This window comes from Aptenodytes patagonicus, chromosome 2, assembly GCF_965638725.1.
Source record: "Aptenodytes patagonicus chromosome 2, bAptPat1.pri.cur, whole genome shotgun sequence".
NCBI lineage: Eukaryota > Metazoa > Chordata > Aves > Sphenisciformes > Spheniscidae > Aptenodytes > Aptenodytes patagonicus.
Window position 1 is genome coordinate 163379535 of NC_134950.1, and position 21132 is coordinate 163400666.

At 42.0% G+C, this 21132-nt stretch overlaps 1 protein-coding gene across 3 annotated transcripts in view; it reads right to left on the reverse strand.

The window, feature by feature from the left end:
- Positions 1-21132, reverse strand: part of DPP6 (dipeptidyl peptidase like 6) — a 525902-nt gene that overhangs the window by 80155 nt on the left and 424615 nt on the right. For all 3 annotated transcript variants that reach the window (XM_076331931.1, XM_076331929.1, XM_076331930.1), the window contains exon 8: positions 13817-13937. In XM_076331931.1, coding sequence (XP_076188046.1) covers positions 13817-13937 — 121 coding nt within the window. The remainder of the gene's footprint in view (positions 1-13816; positions 13938-21132) is intronic.

Sequence of the window (21132 nt, forward strand, 5' to 3'; positions counted from 1 at the left end):
GTACTATATAAATCAGTGGAAACACTCAGAAGAGAAAAAAATCTTGAAGCAAAACTCAGAGAAGTTAAAGGAACATGTACATTTGTTAGAGGTATCAACTGCTGCTTAGTTGTATAATTTTGCTCTGGTTCCAATATATAAATCAAAGTATTGTACATACTAAATGAGATTGTAATTGTGAATTTTACATCTACTTTTCTGGCACGTTTGTGTGAATTACAGGAAATATTTTTCTGCTAATAGGTTGGAATTCAAATACTCTGCCTGACAGACTGCAGTGGATATACAGCCCTTCGCTGTATAATTAGTACGAGGTGAGACAAAGACTGAATGTTTTCTTGGTGTAGCTTGCATCCATACGGCCACTACAGTTGCAAAAACATCTAGGAGACCTAGCTACATCACAGGAAATTTTGTGGATAAAAACACAGAGCACTTGTGTCGTGGTTTAACCTCAGTCGGCAACTGAGTACCACACAGCTGCTCGCTCACTCCCCCCCACCCGGTGGGATGGGGGAGAGAATTGGAAGAGCACAAGTGAGAAAAAGTCATGGGTTGAGAGAAAAACAGTTTAATAATTGAAATAAAATGATAATAATAATAATATGATAATAATAATAATACACAAAACAAGTGATGCACAGTACAATTGCTCACCACCCGCCGACCGATGCCCAGCCAGTCCCTGAGCAGCGGCCCCCCCCGGCCAGCTTTCCCCAGTTTATGTACTGAGCACGACATCACATGGTATGGAATGTCCCTTTGGCCAGTTTGGCTGTGCCCCCTCCCCGCTTCTTGTGCACCTCCAGCCTTCTCAGTTGGTAGAGCATGGAAAACTAAAAAGTCCTTGGCTAGTGTAAGCACTACCTAGCAACAGCTAAACATTGGTGTGTTATCAACTTTGTTCTCATCCTAAATCCAAAACACAGCACTGTACCAGCTACTAAGAAGGAAATTAACTCTATCCCTGCCAAAACCAGGACAACTTGATAGCTTGCTTTGGTACTATACGATGCTTCTATTCTCATTAAAATCTCAAAAATCCTTTAGAAGTGAAAGGAGATTCCTTAAAAATCCACAATTAATGAATTTGTTAATAAGAAGAATTTTAAATAATTACAATAAGTTACAGTATTTAGCTCTTAGCAGCATTTTGTGTTGCTGTGCTCTTTGATGTGACTCAAAACAGTAGACTAAAATTTTCCAGTGCAGAGCGACATGCAAGAACTTTCATGGTCTTAAAATTTCTTATGGTTGGGGATTAGGACACAACAAATTTTCAGTCATTATCCAGGAAAAAAAAAAAAAAAAGAAGAAAAAAAAAAGGTAGTCTAATCATAATTTTCTGGTACTCAAACAATAGATTGTCAAGCCGGTAGCACAAGCTGGCTGAAAGTGTGATTATTCAGCACCAAGATAACACATGTGAACACAGAAATGGCCGTGACCCATTTAGAAGAAAAGAACTGGGAAGAACAGAATCAAATCCAGCTCTACATGGCTCAGCTCTGGTGTGGAAATATTTCTCAAAGTAGGAAACCCAGTTTGCAACGGAAAAAGCAGAAAGCAGGCAAAGTGGCTGGGGAAAACATAAGTGGTTGCTGCTGTTCTTGCTGGAGGCTGCAGAGCTGAGCAGATGTAGAAACACTGGTTTGTTCCTCAGTCTTACCCCGTTGCGGTAGCTATGGTCTGGCTCTGCCTTGGCGGACAATGAAACCTGGCTCTTGACGTATCACCCCACCTCCAGACCTCAAGAAATCACAGTGGATGTGGGCGAGGGCTGCAGGGAGGCAGAAGCAGAGTGCCAGGTCGGAGCAGCACCTGCCTTTGTTTCCCATGGGTTTGAAGAAAACCATTTCCCACCGGTTACCGTGTTGCTCGGTCCCCTGCAGCCTGCATCCCAGGATACCAGGACATGATTAAAGGTTTCTGCTGTCCGCCTGGATTCGGTTCCTGCTGTCCCACACTGGCTGCTTTGCACCACTGCAGACCAGGAGCAGCTGTAACAACTGCAACTCGCCCTGCTGCAGTCACGTGGTGTTTGCAGGCAGCTGGTATCCCCAGCCTAGCACGCAAGAGCCAACCCATACCTGGCCACGTGTACTTTACTGCTTACCCCTCTGCAAGTTTTAAGATCACATTTAAAATACACTATTTTCCTCCACTTTTCTAATTACTGTTAACTCTGTGGCATAGTTTCCCCTGTAGACCTGTACCCATTGAAGACTGGAAAACAGCTGGTGCAGAAGCTACGCCATACGGTAGTTACTTATAGCAACATAAACTAATTGAGTGTTGAGGGTGATATAATCCCTGGATGCTTTATCTTTTAGAAACTGCTGGTATGTCAACCTGATTGCTTTAAAGATCTGCCCTAGTTCTTCAGTTCTCTTGATCCAGAGCAAAATCCAGGTACAGTCACCTCCACGTCCTGGTTGATATCAACATTGCAGTCATCACTGGGCTACTTTTCCCCAATTTGAAAAATACTTTATAGTGTAACACCCATATCCCTCATGTACTAAAAGGTCTCCAGACTGTGCAGTGGAGAGCTGGCACTGGTGCAAAAAAAGTCTTGTCTTCCCAGTACTAGGACCTGAGCATGTTGGTTATCATTCCTCGTGCAACACCAAGCACATGCAGCACAGATAGGAACATTGAAGGTTGCTTTTCACATACAAAGATTTAACCTCCTGCCTGTTCTGCTGGAGGAAACGGTGGAGTTCAGCTCTGCGGGGGCACCCCTCGTCCCCAGCCAGACCTCAGCAGTAACTCGCCCTTTGCGTTTCACAGGTCATTACCTCCTCTGCTTTTCCAGTCAAAGACCTGCTCTGACCTCTGACTGTTTCCAACTGATATTAGGATTTGGAGTTGTAGTTTTTTAACTGCACTTCCGTGTGGTTTTTTATCTTTCTTTTTTTTTTATTAGGAGAGCTGACATACACAAATTATGAGCTGACTTCTGTCATTATTTCTGATATTCTTTTGATTTTCCTACTATTATACAACAATGTATAGGCCAACTCTCTAGCGAGAATCACATATCTCAGCAGAATTTTCATCCCTTTCATGTAGCTGTCACTCGTTCTAATTTGGACAGAGTACATTTATTTTTGCTTTTTTTGTTTCTTATGGCAGATACTCTTTATTCAGGCCAAGGAGCAGTGAGACAAAGAGGATAGCTATTTAAACAGCCTGTAGTTTTTGCACTGGCCCCTGAATTTCCATGAGCATTCATCTTGAGGGCGCTCACAAGGCATGAGCGGGACAACCAGGCGATCAGGCCTAGCCAGCACGGATTCATGAGAGGCAGGTCCTGCTTGACCAACCCGATCTCCTTCTATGACCAGGTGACCCGCCTAGTGGATGAGGGAAAGGCTGTGGATGTGGTCTACCTGGACTTCAGGAAGGCCTTTGACACCGTCTCCCACAGCATTCTCCTCGAGAAGCTGGCGGCTCACGGCTTAGACAGGTGGACTCTGCGCTGGGTAAAAAACTGGCTGGACGGCTGGGCCCAGAGAGTTGTGGTGAATGGAGTTACATCCAGTTGGTGGCTGGTCACGAGCGGTGTTCCCCAGGGCTCAGTTTTGGGGCCAGTCTTGTTCAATATCTTTATCAATGATCTGGATGAGGGGATCGAGTGCACCCTCAGTAAGTTTGCAGACGACACCAAGTTGGGCGGGAGTGTTGATCTGCTCGAGGGTAGGAAGGCTCTGCAGAGGGACCTGGACAGGCTGGATCGATGGGCCCAGACCAACTGTATGAGGTTCAACAAGGCCAAGTGCCGGGTCCTGCACTTCGGCCACAACAACCCCATGCAGCGCTACAGGCTTGGGGAAGAGTGGCTGGAAAGCTGCCTGTCGGAAAAGGACCTGGGGGTGCTGGTCGACAGCCGGCTGAACATGAGCCGGCAGTGTGCCCAGGCGGCCAAGAAGGCCAATGGCATCCTGGCCTGTATCAGAACTAGTGTGGCCAGCAGGAGTAGGGAAGTGATCGTGCCCCTGTACTTGGCCCTGGTGAGGCCGCACCTCGAATACTGTGTTCAGTTTTGGGCCCCTCACTACAAGAAGGACGTTGAGGTGCTGGAGCGTGTCCAGAGAACGGCAACGAGGCTGGTGAGGGGTCTGGAGAACAAGTCTTATGAGGAGCGGCTGAGGGAACTGGGGTTGTTTAGCCTGGAGAAAAGGAGGCTGAGGGGAGACCTCATCGCTCTCTACAACTACCTGAAAGGAGGTTGTAGCGAGGTGGGTGTTGGTCTCTTCTCCCAAGTCCCAACTAGCGATAGGACGAGAGGAAATGGCCTCAAGTTGCGCCAGGGGAGGTTTAGATTGGATGTAAGGAAAAATGTCTTTACTGAAAGAGTGGTGAAACATTGGACCAGGCTGCCCAGGGAAGTGGTTGAGTCCCCAATCCCTGGAGGTATTTAAAAGACGAGTAGATGAGGCACTTAGGGACATGGTTTAGTGGGCATGGTGGTGTTGGGTCGACGGTTGGACTCGATGATCTTAGAGGTCTTTTCCAACCTCAATGATTCTATGATTCTATGATTCTAAGCAAGGCTGCACCAAGGAAGAATTGGTGCATCAAGAAAAAAACCTACAGATATTTACTTTTCATGTCAAATTGATGGAATTATGCACTAACATAAAATTTCTATGGTTATCTTTCAATTTGGTTGTTCTTTCTGTCCTTTTAATCACTTCTTGATTGCAGCACTTTAAAAATATTAATCTTATTTTTTTTCTTTAAAACATGTTTTTCAACAAAAAGTTCATGGACACCCTCAGAAGAAGAAAACCACCAATTTCCCTCAGGGGAATAATGAGGCAAATATAAATGTATCATGATAGAGAGCGCCATTCCCTACACCTATCTTGTACAAGGAGTTTATGTGTATTTACCCAATTGTATATAAAAGCAGCTATTCTGTAACTTCTGGAGGGATATTCCAAAAGTTCTCAGTGACTTTGTAATCTCAGAGCCAACATGTCTACCTGCAAAGAGATCAGAAAAAGCCATCAATACTATACATAAAATCATATAATTATAGGTCTAGAGGAAGCCCAAAGAAATCTTCTGATCTCCCCCTTGTACTGAAATAGGATTGATGTTGATCTCAACAACCTGTAACAAAAATCTGTCTAATTCTCTTAAAAATCCCCCAGGACAGAGATCCCTACAGATTCCCTGGGCAACATGCCCTAACAGATATATTTTCCCCCAATATTAATGTACATAGTTTTTGTACAAATTAACCCAATTCTTTTAATCTTCTACAACTTTCTACAGCCTGGAAGATTCTTAGGTGTGTCACAGCCCCCAAGCTCAATTCTATCGACACAGAAATGATGCATTTTTGTTTTATCCTCAGTGAACCTGATCACCTAAATGTATTCTCTGTGTTTTATCATATCAAACCACAGATAAGATTTTATGGAGGAAAAACATAGCTCTCAAATTTGACTGAATTTGCAAATACTCTCTAACATTCACATTCTCTTTTCTGGGAATAATGTCAGTTTAAGATATTTCCTTTGCAACCCTGATAGTGGACACAAAGCATGAATATTACAGCAAGACCCTTGCATTCAGCACCCTGGTGCAGATCCAGAGCACCGCTATTAGCTTCCGTGGAGTTATTCCAGACTTCAGATTATCATGGCACAGGTCAAAATCTATTCTGCTATATTTAAAGTGCTAGTATACTAATTAGTTATTAAAAATACCAGCATAATCAGAAAATGGGGACACAGATCTCCAACAGAGTATTTAACTCAAGGCTACTGTAATGAATTTGGTGCAGAGAAATAGAACTCACGTACAAGCAGAAAACCATAATAGCTGTGTTATACAACTTCTAATATACCATTTTTTGGAAATATTTGACTTAGTGATACAATATCTATTTTCAGATACCTACCAGGTGCTACTTTCATACTCCGATATTGTTCTACGTATTTTATTTGTCAATTTTTTCATTTTTATTCACGTACTCTTGCTTAAGCAGAACAGTAGCTAACTAATTGGGTTTAATTTGGTTGCAAACTGGGTAGCTCTTTTCTCACATAAGGTAATTGAAGAGGTAACTGTATCCCTGACAAAGAAGTGGCAGTGAAATAACAGCGGAAAAGAGAAGACATTCTACCTGGTTAAATTTTGCGGGAAGTTGCACATCTCAACTAAATCTGCAGAGATCAAAAGACTTAGTCTGGATTTAAACTGCTGTAACTGAACACAATTTGTGCTCTCATGTTTGCTATATAGACTGCAAATCTATTTTCAGGAAAAGCTTCATATAAATTTCAATAATCTCATTAATCACATAGCCAAGCAGACCTGAACAAGTCACTCACAGTTTGTTACAATGCAGACAAGTGTTGCCTTATTTTCAAAGATTAAAATACTGGCAACAGCAAAGTATGACATTTTTATTTTTACTATTACTGCAAGTACATAGAAATCATCCAACAATGATTGGATGTTTTCATCCAACAAAGAAACAATTTCATCCAGCAAAGAATGAATTGCAAGAGACTGCATGGAACTATGAGAAACTACCTAAAATATTATAAAAACAGTTCAGACTTATTTGAAGTCTTCCCTCTGACTGTGACCAGGCTGGCATTATATCTGGAAGCACAGTACCTAATTCTAGAAAGGAGAATTTTCTTTTCCCTTATTGGCCTGAGCTGCGCCACCATCATGGTCCTGCCTCCAAGCATGATGCCAAGAGAAGCATCAAGGCTCAGAGCTCTTCCTGAAGAAATGCACTTTTAAATAGGACCTCTGTGAAAGAAGAGTGCAAGCTTCAGGGCAAACACCTCTTGACTTAGAGTACTGGCAGCTGCTGGCTGACCAGCGACATCAGGACGGACATCTGGCTTCCTTCCACTGCCCCAAGGAGATCACTGACCACAGCAAATAATATTCTGTTTTCCTTCCAAAAGCCATCCTGAAGCCTGAATGGTGGCGATCCAAAAATCAGAGGATGACAGGTGTTGTGTTTGGCTGACAGCCTCCTTCCAAACAACCTTCTGCGGAAAGGCAAGGTTAAAGACTGGGCTAGAGCTGGCAAAGTTGTGGTGGTGCGGTGCTGGATTTTGAAGCCAGTCCAGATAACAGCACATTTTAAAGTTTTCAGGAGCTTGCTGATTTCTAGGCAGGCATTCACAATGTGCATTGTAAATGGTTCAATTTTCCCTGACCTTAGCCAACTGAGAAAGGCCAGAAGCCTGTTCCTAGTGATGCAATCTATAATGTGAGCTTCCCTATGGCAGGGGAACCTCCGCCAAAGCAAGAAGGTGAGAGAACTTCTACCAAACCTTTCATGACATGATCTGGTGAAATTTAAGGCTCACTTTTCCTCTGCTTTAACATGAATAAGGCAAAATAATGTTGCATTTAGTTCATCTTCCTTGCAACAGAATTATGTACGGTGCAAATATCCACTTCAAACACATGGTTGAGGCCAAAAGCTGCTCTTCATTCTTATTTTGACTGCAACTGAAATCCCAGATTTTATGCACATTTGGTATAAATGAGCATGCGAATAAAGGTGCACCAAAAAATAGTCACCTACATTTTCAATAGGCAGCTAAATAATGGCTAACTGGGAATTGTATGGCCCCAAGTGCAAAACAGAGGAAAGCTTTCTATTTTAATATGGTGACAATGTTACTGAAGCACCACACTGGTTTTGCTACCTCACCTGAACAAGCACAGAAATGAGGGAACAAATTCTACACAGCTTCCCCAAAAGCCCTGAATAACATCAGCACATACCCGAGGACAAACTAGTGATTTTTAGACTTGGGGTGCATTTGTGGCACCATTTGAGGCCATTTCCCAGTTCCAAGTGCTTCCTTATCCCCCTTGACCCCATAGCAGATGTGTAGAACTGCAAATTTATCCATATCCGTGAAGTATTTTCTTTGTGACTGGAAATGTGAAAGTTCTTAAAAACAAATTAAAATCTGTATTCACTGTCCCAGTGATTCTTCAGATATCTTGTCAAAAAGGAATCATTTGTAGTCCCATTAGGGCTGGCCCCTTTTACTGTCTGGAGCTCTGGCTTTAGCATTCTTTTGGCAAGAGATTTATTTATACAGAGTATCTTAAAAAATTCAGTGATGACTCAGTCTAACTCTTCATCTCATCCTCCCCCACCACGTCTTGGAGCTACTAATTACTGGGAAAGGTTAGCCCTACACTGTGAAATATTAGGATATCTGATCTCGTTCTCTGGTGACACTGAACAGGAATTTTAGGAGTTACTTGCTTTCAGCCTAATTATGAATGTCCCTTTTCAAATTCAGGTATAAACTGATCATCAAAGTTCCTGTTTCCAAGCAGAGTTCAGTGCTCTCATATTATACAATGAAAAATTGAGCACATGGACAAATTAGGTAAGGCACTGTTTCAGCAGCCTTATCTAGCATTTTCCCAATATTAGGGCCATTTCCAGAGTCCCAGGATTAATACTTCTAAACTTAAGAAATGTATCTACTTCAGTTGCTTGAAATACTATAAGCATAAAAGATACTGTTCAAAATTACTGCTATTTGATTTGGCAGCTGCTACCAGGCACTGCACTTCTGAGACCAGCCATACATGTTCTAAATATACCCTATGATTTTTGTGAGATGCTGATTAAATTATGGAAAAGATTTTTCTTTATTACTGTGTTCTCTTTCCTCTCTTTATAAAGTCTAGAAAAGGAACAGAACCAGTATTAGCAGGAATCAGCCAGTAGCTTTGGATGTGTAGTTCCCATAAGCTCAGAGAGAGTTTCAGGGAAATGTATGTGAGGGGAAACCGGGAGCCTTTATTAGATCTTGCAGCAAAAAATTCTGCAGTTTCATTGTCTTAATGACGATGACATCCTGGCCTCTCCCACCAGGTGTCACTGCGAAGTCACATAAGAGAATCTGTTGGTGATAACATAAGACGCAGGCGGAATGAAGATTAATAAGGCATACGAATCATCGCTGAAAAAGAGTCTTTTTTCACTCCTCCTCTTGCTCCCTAGCCAAAAATAAAGCATAGCAACACCGCTGTGCATTAAGCTCAACAGAGAAGAGTATCAATTTTAAATGATGGAGACGTATAGCTCATATTGCGTAAGAGTTTTAAAAGCGTGCCATGTAAGCTGGGGCTGGTGCTTGGCTGCTAGGTGTGGCTCTCTCTGATGTGAGGATGAGGAGAAGTCCAGATCAGACATCACAGCGACGGTGTCAGGACTAAGTCTGGAACGGGGATGCTCACTTTGAGATGATCTTTTGAGACTTACATGACAAACCCTTCTGATCGCTCTGACAGTGACATGAGATGAGGGAGTAACTCACGTGCAATTCTTCCTTTTCCAACCAAAGTCCCTAAAAATCAAAAATGTGTCCCACAGACCAAGCTGCAGAATAGCTTCTAAGGGACTACTCTTGCATCTGAGGACAGATGCAGCAAAACACAAGGAAAACCCTCAGTTTCACACTCTATGGGTGGGATAGGACCATCTATAGGTGAAAATTCTTCCTTCCCCTCCCACTGGTGCCAGGAGCACATACCACCGTGTTGCATCCTGCTCGCCCATGATTTCCAAGCGCGCGCTTAGCAGAAGAGCATAACTCCAGAAGTCGTCTACCTCTCTCTGTGAACACAGACTTACTCAAAGGAGGTCACACCAGGACTTTATAGCAGTGCAGCCCAGAAAAGGTCCCTGTCCTGCTCAGCAAAGCCACGTAAAGGGACCTTGAATTACCTTGCTGGGGTGTCCCTGGTCTGGCAGCAGCACACCAGCACAGAGGGAGATTCTCCTGCCCCTCTCCCCAGGATTCAGCATCACACAATCCCAAACTCAATGAGCTTCCAAACTGCAACACAGGGACACCACAACCTTCTCTTTGTCACTTAGCGGGATCATGCAGGTGACCTCTGGCAGAGCCCCTCGCTGCCACCCTTTCTCACAACATCTGAACAGTCTCTCCAAGTGCCTGGTAGCAAGTGAAGATACTTTAATTACACCATGACAGAATTCATTTCTGTTCAAGAGTGCTCTAACAAAGTGTTTAAATGAAATTAATTTTACCTGCACTTTACTTTTTAAAAGGTACGTTACTTTTATTAAAGTTCTATACATATAAAGAACATATAAATACTCTTATCCTATCGCTTTGAAAGTACTTTGTGCTATACCACCACTTGTTTTAAAATTATCTTTAAGCCTCATTGTTGCTAAAACACATTCTCAAACCAACAACGATCATACAGCACACTGAAATATAAAACACTCTTTGCTGGTGCTATGCATTTAAATGCTTAGCTGGTTTCAGCTGCAGAACTTTAAACTCTTCTATAGGATATCACTCCATTTTAGTATAAGCATCTATCAGGCACAGCTCTGAAAATGTTAAGTCAGACTATGAAAACATTGTCAATGCTTATTTTAGTAATAAAAACCATGTTTAATCTATGCTTTCATGTTACAGTAATCTATGTATCAATCTATAACCTTCCAGCTAAATGCACTAAGTAGATTAAGCTCTGATTGATCTGAAATGTTTTTCACTATATTATCAAAAGTCTACAGATCAGCATAAATACCTCAAATAAATCTTTTCCCCTTTGGCAGATTTACAAAAGCAGAGCTTAACTGGAATTGAAATGAACTTCTGCATTTTTCCAGGGCAAAAAGCCTGTCAAATCTACTCTAGATCTGCTCTGCTTCCGGACTTAGTAAAAACCTGTGATTAATAGTACAGTGCGTCTATTCTGTCGTGACAAAAGCAATCACGTTATGAAGCAAAGTGTTCCCTCTGGGTCTACCATTCATATGAAGCACCAGGAGTTACCCCAAATGGTGGCAACGCTGGGACTGTCATCTGCATAGCGCACTGTGCAAACAGCTCTCAGAAAAGGTGGGGCGGATTTTTGTTGATGTGCTCTTGCCGATTATGATAAAAGACCGTAAAAATTGGCTTCCTCAAATAGAACACACCAAGTTGTTGGTTGGGTTTTTTTGCGCTGCGTTTAGGGAAAGTGAGAAGCAGGTCGTGAGCTGTCGCAGTAACCCATCGGGTGCTGCGGGGAGGCTCGGCTGCCGCTGCTGGAAGTGGTGAACTTCAGCAACAAAAAGCGCACGCGAGGGAAGAGGAGTGTGCTGAACTCTCTGTGATCCCGTTTCAGCGTTTCTCACAGCTCCTTTGCAGACTATCTGCTGATGATGGCTGCACAGATGGAATGAGATTTCTACATATGCTCAGCATCCATCCCAGTAGCTCGCTGAGACGGCGGCAGTGCAAACAAACATGGGGCTGAACATCCCACCCAGCTCTGTTAGAGAGGGGGGGAAGACACATCTACGAATGTCAGTGGGAAGGGGGGAAGAGGAAAAAATAGCCCTGAGATGGCAAATTTCAATCTTTGCCCAGATTTCAAGCAACTCCAGTCCAGTAAGTTTGGATTTAAAATGTTGTTCCAGTTTATCCCACCGAAGAGAAGGCACCAAAGAAAAGGAGAGAAATTGGAAAAATGAAGGCGCCGATAACAATGTGTCAGCAGAGCATCCCAGCTGCTGCTAAGGTTCACTTCAGCCTCACTGACAATGATGCCTGAATTCCCATGGACTCCGGTGGGGAGGTGTCATCCACCTCCCAGTGGTCCTTACCCATTTACCACCATGCAATACCCAATTTCTTCTGGGATCCTTCTCCATCCATCCGTGCATGCAGAAAGCTGACATCTGAACACTGCAGACCCATCCGATCCCACGGCCCCACAGCTTGTTCAGGCATCTGCCACGAATCCTCAGTCCTGACTCCGGTCCCAGGTTTACCTCCATGAGGACTGCACAAGTGATGTAGTGCAAGAGAAGGAGCTCAGCTCAGCTGACTCCTCAGCTCAGGTTTTCCCATGGGTCCTTCTACACCTTGCTGGTGAAGTAAGAGAAGTTTTTATTTCAATATAAACCGGACTTGGACACAAAGTGACATTTCCAAAGGGATGCTATATCCTAACTTCTGCAAAACCTACTCCCAGTGAATAGCAGGTTCAGTGGTCCTGCTCTGTACATGCTGCTCAGAGAGGTTACAGAACCCGGCTTGGTATAACCAGACTGTATTTGATCACACATTCATTTCTTATCCCAGTACATTAACATAAAATTAACAAGAAAGTTCTTTATGAAGGACAAACCTGAAAGTCAATGTCAGCCAAGAAATTGCCTGAGCAATCCCGTAATTGAAAAAAAATATGCGTCAGCAAAACAAGTGTCATCATGGGCTTGCGGGGTGCTTGGAGTTCACCGGCTTGACAAACTCCTCTCAGCATGGTGTTGTGTGCGAGACTCTAAGAGAAGACCTTATGTACTAAATGATGTTTATCAGCAAAATACGGGTGCTAATATGCATATTTGACCTACAGAGTCAAACAGGCCTGCCCACAACTTCAGCAACAAATTAATAAATAAAGAAAAATTAAAGAAAATTAGTATTTTGTAACTTCTTAGCCACTCCTCTGGTTACAAAGTGCTTCACAAGGAGGACATTCACTTACAAATATTCTGTGGTACAGTATAAACACACATTTAAATATCAAAAGTAATCTAAACTGCTATCAGATTTTTCCACTGATGTGTTTGATGAGTTTGTACACTGATTTATGGGACCAGCTTCTCTGGGAGTCGCAAACAAAATAATTTATTTTAATTCCCTCATTTTTGAGTCCAACAGCCCCAGCTTAGCTGTGATACAGAGCAATTTAAGGAGCGATTCATATTTTTACACCAAGTAATGGTGAATGGCATTTTACAACGTATCCTGTTCCATTAAGCCTCAAGGAAACTGGGAGCAGCCAACAAGGCACAGTTAATAGATGTATCTGGACACTTCTTTCTGTAGAGGTAAGAAAAGCTTGGGACTGTGCTGGGACCTGCAGGAGAAAGTGTGACTTTAGAGGGAAACTGTGTCACAGGAAAGAGACACTGTCAGGTCCCAAAACCAGGATCCTCGTGAAAAGGAACTGCTGGCAGCATTAGCCAGCAACAGAGAGAGGGATGCATGTTGTGTACATGTTATACATATATATGTTTTATACATATATGTCATATATATATTTTAATTTTAATTCTGATAAAGTATTAGCTGAAAAGCCTATAACATCCCCCAAAAGAACTGGGGGTGGCTGAGATCCTTTCCTAAGCTAGCGAGCAGGTGAGATTATTTTGCAAGCAGCGGCTCACAGACACCTAAACGGCCATTTGCCCGCTGAAAGGACCAAAGTAAAGCAGTGCTCCGGCGATGACCCTCTACTCCATCAGGCCCATTTTCAAGGGAATGAAGCCAATTACTGTAAGGACCTGTCTGCTTTTAGAAAATTTTTAGGTAGCAGGACCTGGGCAGCTTCCAGGGACCACCTAGTGTTGTGGAAAACAACCAATCAAGTAAAATTGTTTCCTTGCTTCTTCCTTTAAAATAAAACCCCTTTCCCTCCCCATTTCTGTCCTTTTCTGTGATTTGAAAACTGGCATGTCTCTGAGTGATTGCAAGTGCCATTAAATAATGAAGCAGTTCTGTTCATTAAAGCTTGGTGATTTATTACCTTTGGACTAAGGGAAAGAAAAACAGTCTGAAAACAGAATTCTTACATCATTTCACATTATTTCCAGTCCAGCACTTCAGACAACTGTTAGAATAGCAGATTTTCAGCTCCATGTTCCACCAGTCCCCAGAAATGCAATGCTGAAAGTCTAATTCCAGCCAGTTCTGTAAATCTAGAGCGTAACTTAAACTCATAACTAACTGCTGCCCTAAATGTCGTGTCCTACCTTCGTACAGCCAGTCGCTGAGCCCATTGAAAATAACACCTTCCTTTCCTGTGGAGACCACTCGGATGGCTTGTTTCCCCACATGGGCACAGTAATAGATGTTATTCTCAAAGATAAATATCTGATTTGAAGGGAAAAAGAAAAAGAGAACAGCATTAAGCAGTGGCTCCATTATAAAATGTTGCATTTTGCTTTTACAATAATTGGCAGTACAAAACCACATATCACATTTTTATAGCGTCTTTTGTCAAAAAAAGATTTCCACAGCTTGCTTCCAATGCCATCAACTAATAGAAAGATGCTAATTTAAAACAAACTGAAGCCTTGGTCCTTTGATACAAGCTTTATTTTTCTCGGTCCTGTCTTCATTTCAGAAATTGAACAGTGCAGTTAGAGGGCATGAAATGAAGAATGCCATCGCTCAGGATTTTGAAAATGTGGTTCAGTAGCAGTTTGCAGAGCTGACGTTGATGCTGTGTGGTGACTGAACTAGCTACTGGAAATGGCTTCTTGCTTGTTTCCAGCTGCTCCTGCTTCCTTAAAACACAGCTGGCAACCTATTACATAAATCTGAATCCAGTTTTTAATGCAGATCCGACAAGACAACATGTGCTATTGAATAGGGGGCAGTCTATGTGACTGCAGCACGTTGGCCAACAAGGCACGAGGAGGTTGGTGTTTTGGCTGGGAAGCAGGTGCACATGCTCCAAGGACCCGAAGGGGTGTGCCAGACCTCCCGCCCTGCCCTGGTCCTCAGGTCACCTTCCTACAGGAACCAGGGTGGATGGGACAAAGGCACCCATGGGGTCTCACCTCCCTGCCAGCATGGATGCAGCTGCCATAACCCCCAGCCCATCTTTGGAAACCTCTCCCCTCCTGTTGCAAAAATCTAGTGGATTCAGGTTGCTGAAAGATTACATGATCAAAATGTCATGGGACCTCACAGCTCCTCGGGAGGGCAAGGACAGGCCCACACCAAGGATTGCCATCAGGTACCTAAGCCTGCCTCTGCAAACGCCTGCTCACACAGCTGGTGCTGTCTGTGGGAAAGCAATTCCATCTTGGACAAGAATTTATAAATATAAAATTCTTATCAATCATAAAAATTTCAAATCAAGATTGTCAGGAAAGGAGCCTAACATAAGACTCCCAAATAAGCCTCCTGGTTTTTTTTAAAGACAATTTCATGCGAGTCATTAGACCTACTGCTATGAGAATGCTTTTGGGAATCAGGCTGTTTATTTAGGTGTTTAAGTGCTGATCAGTGAGCGAAACTTTAGCCAGCCATTTAAAAAAATATTGTTCCATGGCATCAGTCTTTATCATCTGGTTAAATGCTACATTCTGTGTTTTGCTGTCATTGATGACACAGATCCCCAAAGTGAACTTCATCCTGCTCAAAGTAGCACTCTTGTTTTTAAAATATTTTTAAATTCCATTCAGACTGCAAAGATGTACTGAACAGGGTATCAGAAAGCCATTTGGACCGAAAGATGAACTGTTAATATAATTTAGTAGACATTTACAGATGGGTTTTTATACACTTGAAGATACTGGAATAAATGTTAAGTATCTTTACCATGATACTAGAATGCAATTTCTCATGTTACACTCATGAAAAGACGGAATTGGGAAAAATATTTGCTTTCAGCTTCTGTTTCACATCCTGTTACGGTATGTGTTTCACCTAAAGATGGGCTGGAAAGATTCCAGAAGAAAGTATACATCCTAATTTAATTTTGGCAGCAGTTATAGCGAGTTTGTCTAAAGGTAAAAAGTATGACTGAAACTGTAGCTTGCTTTTATTCCTTTTAAACTAAGAAAAGCTGCATCCAATTAATATTTTTTGAAAGCAAAAAATATGTTGTGGAAGATACTACATTCTCTTTCCCACCTTGATTTTTAGTAAGCAGAGGAGCCAGATGAAGGATGCCAAGTAAAGAATTTTGTGCTAGCTAGTCTGCATATGGGAGGGTTGTTGAAGCTTAAATGTAAATAAAAATCAGGAAGACTGAGCAGAATAAGATACTTTGGGCCCAAACAAATCCAGATCTCTGTGTCCAAAAGCTAAACGTGCTGGGGGTGCCTCTTCTGCAACAGGCACACAATCAAGTGGAGTTATTCAAGCAATGCAACCCTTCCCTTGCCCAGATTCTCCCAGCAAATGAAGGTTTTGTAATATTTTGTACTGTATTAAATTTTAAATTAATTTACAGGAAAAATAAAGATTGACAACCTGTTCCTGCCCTTTGCTTTGTAAAGCATTGCAATGTTTTCTGTCTTCACTATTTTGTCTTTCAAAGCTTCCTTGCATTAATCAGGCTGCATGAGGTGTCCGGTAGCTGCAATGGAAAAATAATATATCGCTCTGACTTCAAACTGTCTCCCATACAATTCAGAGTCAAACTGCAGCACCTCACAGAGAATTTAAAATTATCCTCCTAACTACAGTGCCTTGTACCCTAAAAATGTCAGCCATAATCAAGATAAAAGATAACTGAAGCAGCACAAGGAAGATTTCTGTGTAACGTATTTTATAATTTAAGAAAAAGCTTTTGAACTTCCGTTATTAATCAAAAAGAAATGTCTTTGGATTACTTCACATTCTGGGTTAGAAAGATATTAGATGACATTATGAAATACCTATATAATATTTTTTACTGTTTTGGTTTTATGACATCAAAGCAGTGCTTTCTATCAAATGACCACAATCCTTTCAGCTAATTAGAGGAAAAGAAATTTTAGTAAAGAAAAATAATAAAAAAATGTATGGACATCACTTTCACATTATTTTATGCTTGCTTTACATAGCAGTTCTAGACTAATGTAAAATGACAACAGAAGGAGTCAAGCTCAGTTTTATGCCTCTCTGTACAAGAGACAAAGACCAGACACAAAATTTCTGCTGTCTTCTCTTTTGGTGTGCAGATTTGAGCAAGACTTTAACCCCGGCATTCTTGCTATATATATGCTTTTTATCAGGGAGAGCACATAAAGTCCAACAATGAGCACAACTAATGGCATAGAAAATAAACCTGTGCTATGTCAGGAAAATAACCCCGCGTTGAATACCGTGTCCGTTTTCATCATGTCACATTCACCCAGAGGAAAGAGAAGATATTCTGAAAGAAGTATTTAAAAGACGTGTAGATGAGGTGCTTAGGGACATGGTTTAGTGGGCATGGTGGTGTTGGGTCAACGGTTGGACTTGATGATCTTAGAGGTCTTTTCCAACCTTAATGGTTCTATGATTCTAAGCAAGAAGAATGGAAGCATCTGTACATAGATTGAAGAAACTGAAATTGCTAACTCTATAGAATAAAAAAGGAAGACATAAGCTCTACAAGATAATGGAGAGGAAACAGAAAAAAGGAAAAGGATGTTTTCACCCTTTCATTTCTCCAAAACAACAGGGAAACCAATGAAACCTAGAAGAAAGCTGTTTAAAAATGGATAAAAATATTTTTCCTAATGAAATCAGAATTAACACACGGAACTCCTTGCCACTGGATGTAACAGAAGACAAGAACTTAATTCTCTACCTGCTGGATGTTATAATAGATGCTCAAAAGATGAAATACTTAACAAAGATAACTGGAACGTCCAGGGGGACTAAGACAAACTGTTTTTTGTGTTTTTTTTTAAAATGCATTCACTTAATCCCAGGGTAATAAAAATCAATGGGGATTTTGCTGTTGGCTTTATGTGGCTCAGGATGTCACCTGAAACTATCAGCATAAGATATAACTGCTTTAGCCTCAGGTATCAACACACCACTAATTCATGTGGGCTCAGAAGAAATCTCTGCCTGTTTGCAACTTGTATTAGAACTGATTACTTCAAACCATTTGACAACCTTGTGTGACATGACTAATATTGGAGAAAAAATACTAGACTGGTTGGACCACAAGCGTGAGACAGGAGGAGAACTTTAAGTCAAAGATTAAGTATTTATCCAGTAAGATAAATTTATACAGTAAGGTAAATGTTTAAACTAACAACAAAATAAACTTAATTAACTTAAAACATACAAGAGCCTTAACAACACTGGCTGATTTAAGGAGGATTCGTTTAAAATGTTTTTGCAAGTGCTTAAGGGCTTCTCAATTAATGTTCTCAACCAAACTAACCCAAGGTGGTATTTAGTAAATATGCTGCAGTAATTAAAATACTGGTACTTTTGAATGGATTAATTTATGGACCTTTTCAGGAATCTAACGAAAATAATCTCTTTAAGACCACTGCGAAAGTCACAGTGACCAACTGTTTTGAGCAGATGAATACTACACCTCCTCTTACAGTTGTTCAACCCACCTTCCTTCCAGCCAAAGAGGTGAGGGAAGTTCCTATTTCTTCACAGACCAAGAGAAAATAAAGTCATATGCATTAATCTGCATTTTTACTGCTTCTATTTATTTTCCAACTGTAGGGTGGCATTCTAAGTTTATGTTCTCTTTACCCTGTCATTTCTAACACGTATAAGTTGTCAACTGAATGAGCGACATCACTCAAATTTAGCATCTCCAAGCACAAAGTTAACGCCTGGATGCTTATTACTTTAAGTTATTAGCACATTGTAGAACTGTGACTGTTTCCTACAAATTAGAAGGCAGCCTTCCACACTGCAAGGCCAGCCCACAGGATTAGTTAACATGGAAAGGTTGGCCATTTAACATGGAGAGTTTGGTCAACAAGGATGGACCTTCATGTATAGACAGGCACAAGGTCTTGCCTTGACACTGTTTTAAATTCCAAATCAGTCCAAACTTCCTTGGAGGCTAAAAAAAGAGTCACAAAATGGAAGACTCGGTGAGTGGGGAAATATAAATACAAATCAACATGCTACTCTCTGCTCATCCAACATAATGTACTTCATTGTTTTCCGGTTTTAATGTTAAAACCTTCTTTTATTTTTTTCTCCTTGTCTAGAAGTCTGCTCTTTTGCTGGCAAACCAGTTTACCTGAGGGCGCATTCTGCAGAATAAATAAAATAACAGATTCATTTTATAATTCTGTGCATCTCTCAGAAATGCTTATATTTATTTTGCAGAATCAGTAAAAAATATCTGTGTAAAGGTAATTATCCATGGACTTCACTGTTGTAGTTGCTGAACAAATGCACAGAAAAGACAGTCCCTACCCCAACAGCGTATCATTTTAATGGACAGAGAAGTACTACTGTTCACATGTTCGACGTGTGAAAAAATGAGAGACAGAGACAAGATTCAGTTGCCCAAACATAGGCACTTAAAGCCATTTTAAGCCCCTTCATGCATCTAAAACATCTAGCAGATATGATACAGGACATATGGGAAACCTCTGCTCTCACAGAGCAGCATCTAGAGGCCGCATACATTTAACACTATTCAGATGAGGTGCTCTAGGAACCTATGTTTAAGCAGGCAAATCCTATTTTAAATGTCACGTAGGAAGACTGGCAAAACCATGGGTCAAACTTGGGTAGCTTGAGCTCTATTCCAATGCCTTAACCATTAAATCATCCTTACTGTAATTATTTCACATCAGGTAGACTATTATAAGCTTGTGAAGACTGGGAGAGAAGAGATCCAAAATGTGCATTGTCTTGCCGTGAACTGCATGTCTAACTGATCTGTTTCTTGTCAGAGTCATGGTCAGCTTCAACATGATACTTACTTGAACTCATACTTTCTTCTGCAAAGGCAGACGTACAGCTACTGTAAAATCCTTTTTGCTGAATAAAAAAGAAAAATAGTTCTTGTATGTATCCTGCTCTGTGCATCTGCCATTGTACATTGCCAATGTACATTGGTAGGATTCAATACTGCCTCATCTTGTGCAGGACTTCCTGTGGCCTTTGGTAGACGGCATGATCTAGTCTGCCTTAGACAGATGCCACGTAGACTCAGCAGAGAGATTCAGGTACTGATGAAGACATAAAGGAAGATAAAATCTGCCTAACTTCAGGACATTATTCTCCAGCAGCTTTTATGGTGTGCTGGGTGCTCCCAAGTCCAATTAAAGTCAATCAATGCAGTTCATATAAGTTAGGCACCTACCACTTCCACTGAGTACAAACAGCCAACAAACAGCCAATGTCAGATGCCTTCATCCACTCAAGATCTGGTCCATTAGCTCTTTGAGGGTAATGGCAGCACAAGCATGCATTCAAATTAGACCATCAGTAGATTAATATGGGAATAAAAAAATAAAATGCACCGTGAAAACAACCTTGGAGAAAAGACCATCCTCCCTCCCAGCCCTACTGATGAGCCTGGGTTCCTCGTGCACATCCTTCAAAGTTTCCAAAAGCCCTCTCCTCCTACTGCAGGGTGGCACAGCCCCAAAAGAAGGACTGTAGCATATGTTCAATGACTGTCACTTCGATGCTGTTGCTCATAGTCCTAACCATGCCCAAGTCCTTGGGCTCTTCTACCTAAACCCCAATCACATCAAATATCTTAAGCAACAGCCACCCATTTCACCACAGAATCCCTATGAGAATATATGTGGGCAAACTAAGCTAACCATATGAGGCAAATTCAGACTTCTGTAAGGATAGGCAGTCCTTGAATGGTGCAGGAGCGCATCGCTCTGGTATATAAATGGGAATTCAACTGCCTGAAATCAATTCACATGCAATTTAAGGTTCCTACCTACTTTCTGTCAATTATCTCTTCAATCAAGATTGCATGTGAACATTTGCATTGGGTTTACATGGCAAGGTTTTGGTAGCAGTAGGGAAAAGAGGGCTGCAGGGGTGGCTTCTGTGAGAAGACACTAGGAGCTGCCCCCATGTCGGACAGAGCCAGACAGCTCCAAGACAGACCCACTGCTGGTCAAAGCTGAGCCCATCAGTGACGTTGGTAGTGGCTCTGTGACAATACATTTAGAAAAGGGTAAAAACGCTGTGCAACAGATGTGAGAGAGGAGTGAGAAAATGTGAGAGAAACAGTCCTGCAGACACCAAGGTCAGTGAAGAAGGAGGGGGAGGAGGTGCTCCAAGTGCTGGAGCAGAGATCACCATGGGGATGCAGGTTGCTCCCCTGCAGCCCATGGAGGTCCACAGTGGAGCAGATATCCACCCTGCAGCCCGTGGAGGCCCCCACGCCGGAGCAGGTGGATGCACACTGAAGGAAGCTGCAGCCTGTGGAGAGCTCGCGCTGGAGCAGGCTCCGGGCAGGACCTGTGGCCTTTAAGAGGAGCCCATGCAGGAGCAGGATTTCTGGAAGGACTTGCAGCCCGTGGGGGACCCACGCTGGAGCAGTCCATTCCTGAAGGACTGCACCCCATAGAAGGGACCCACTCTGGAGCAGTTCATGAAGAATTGTAGCCCA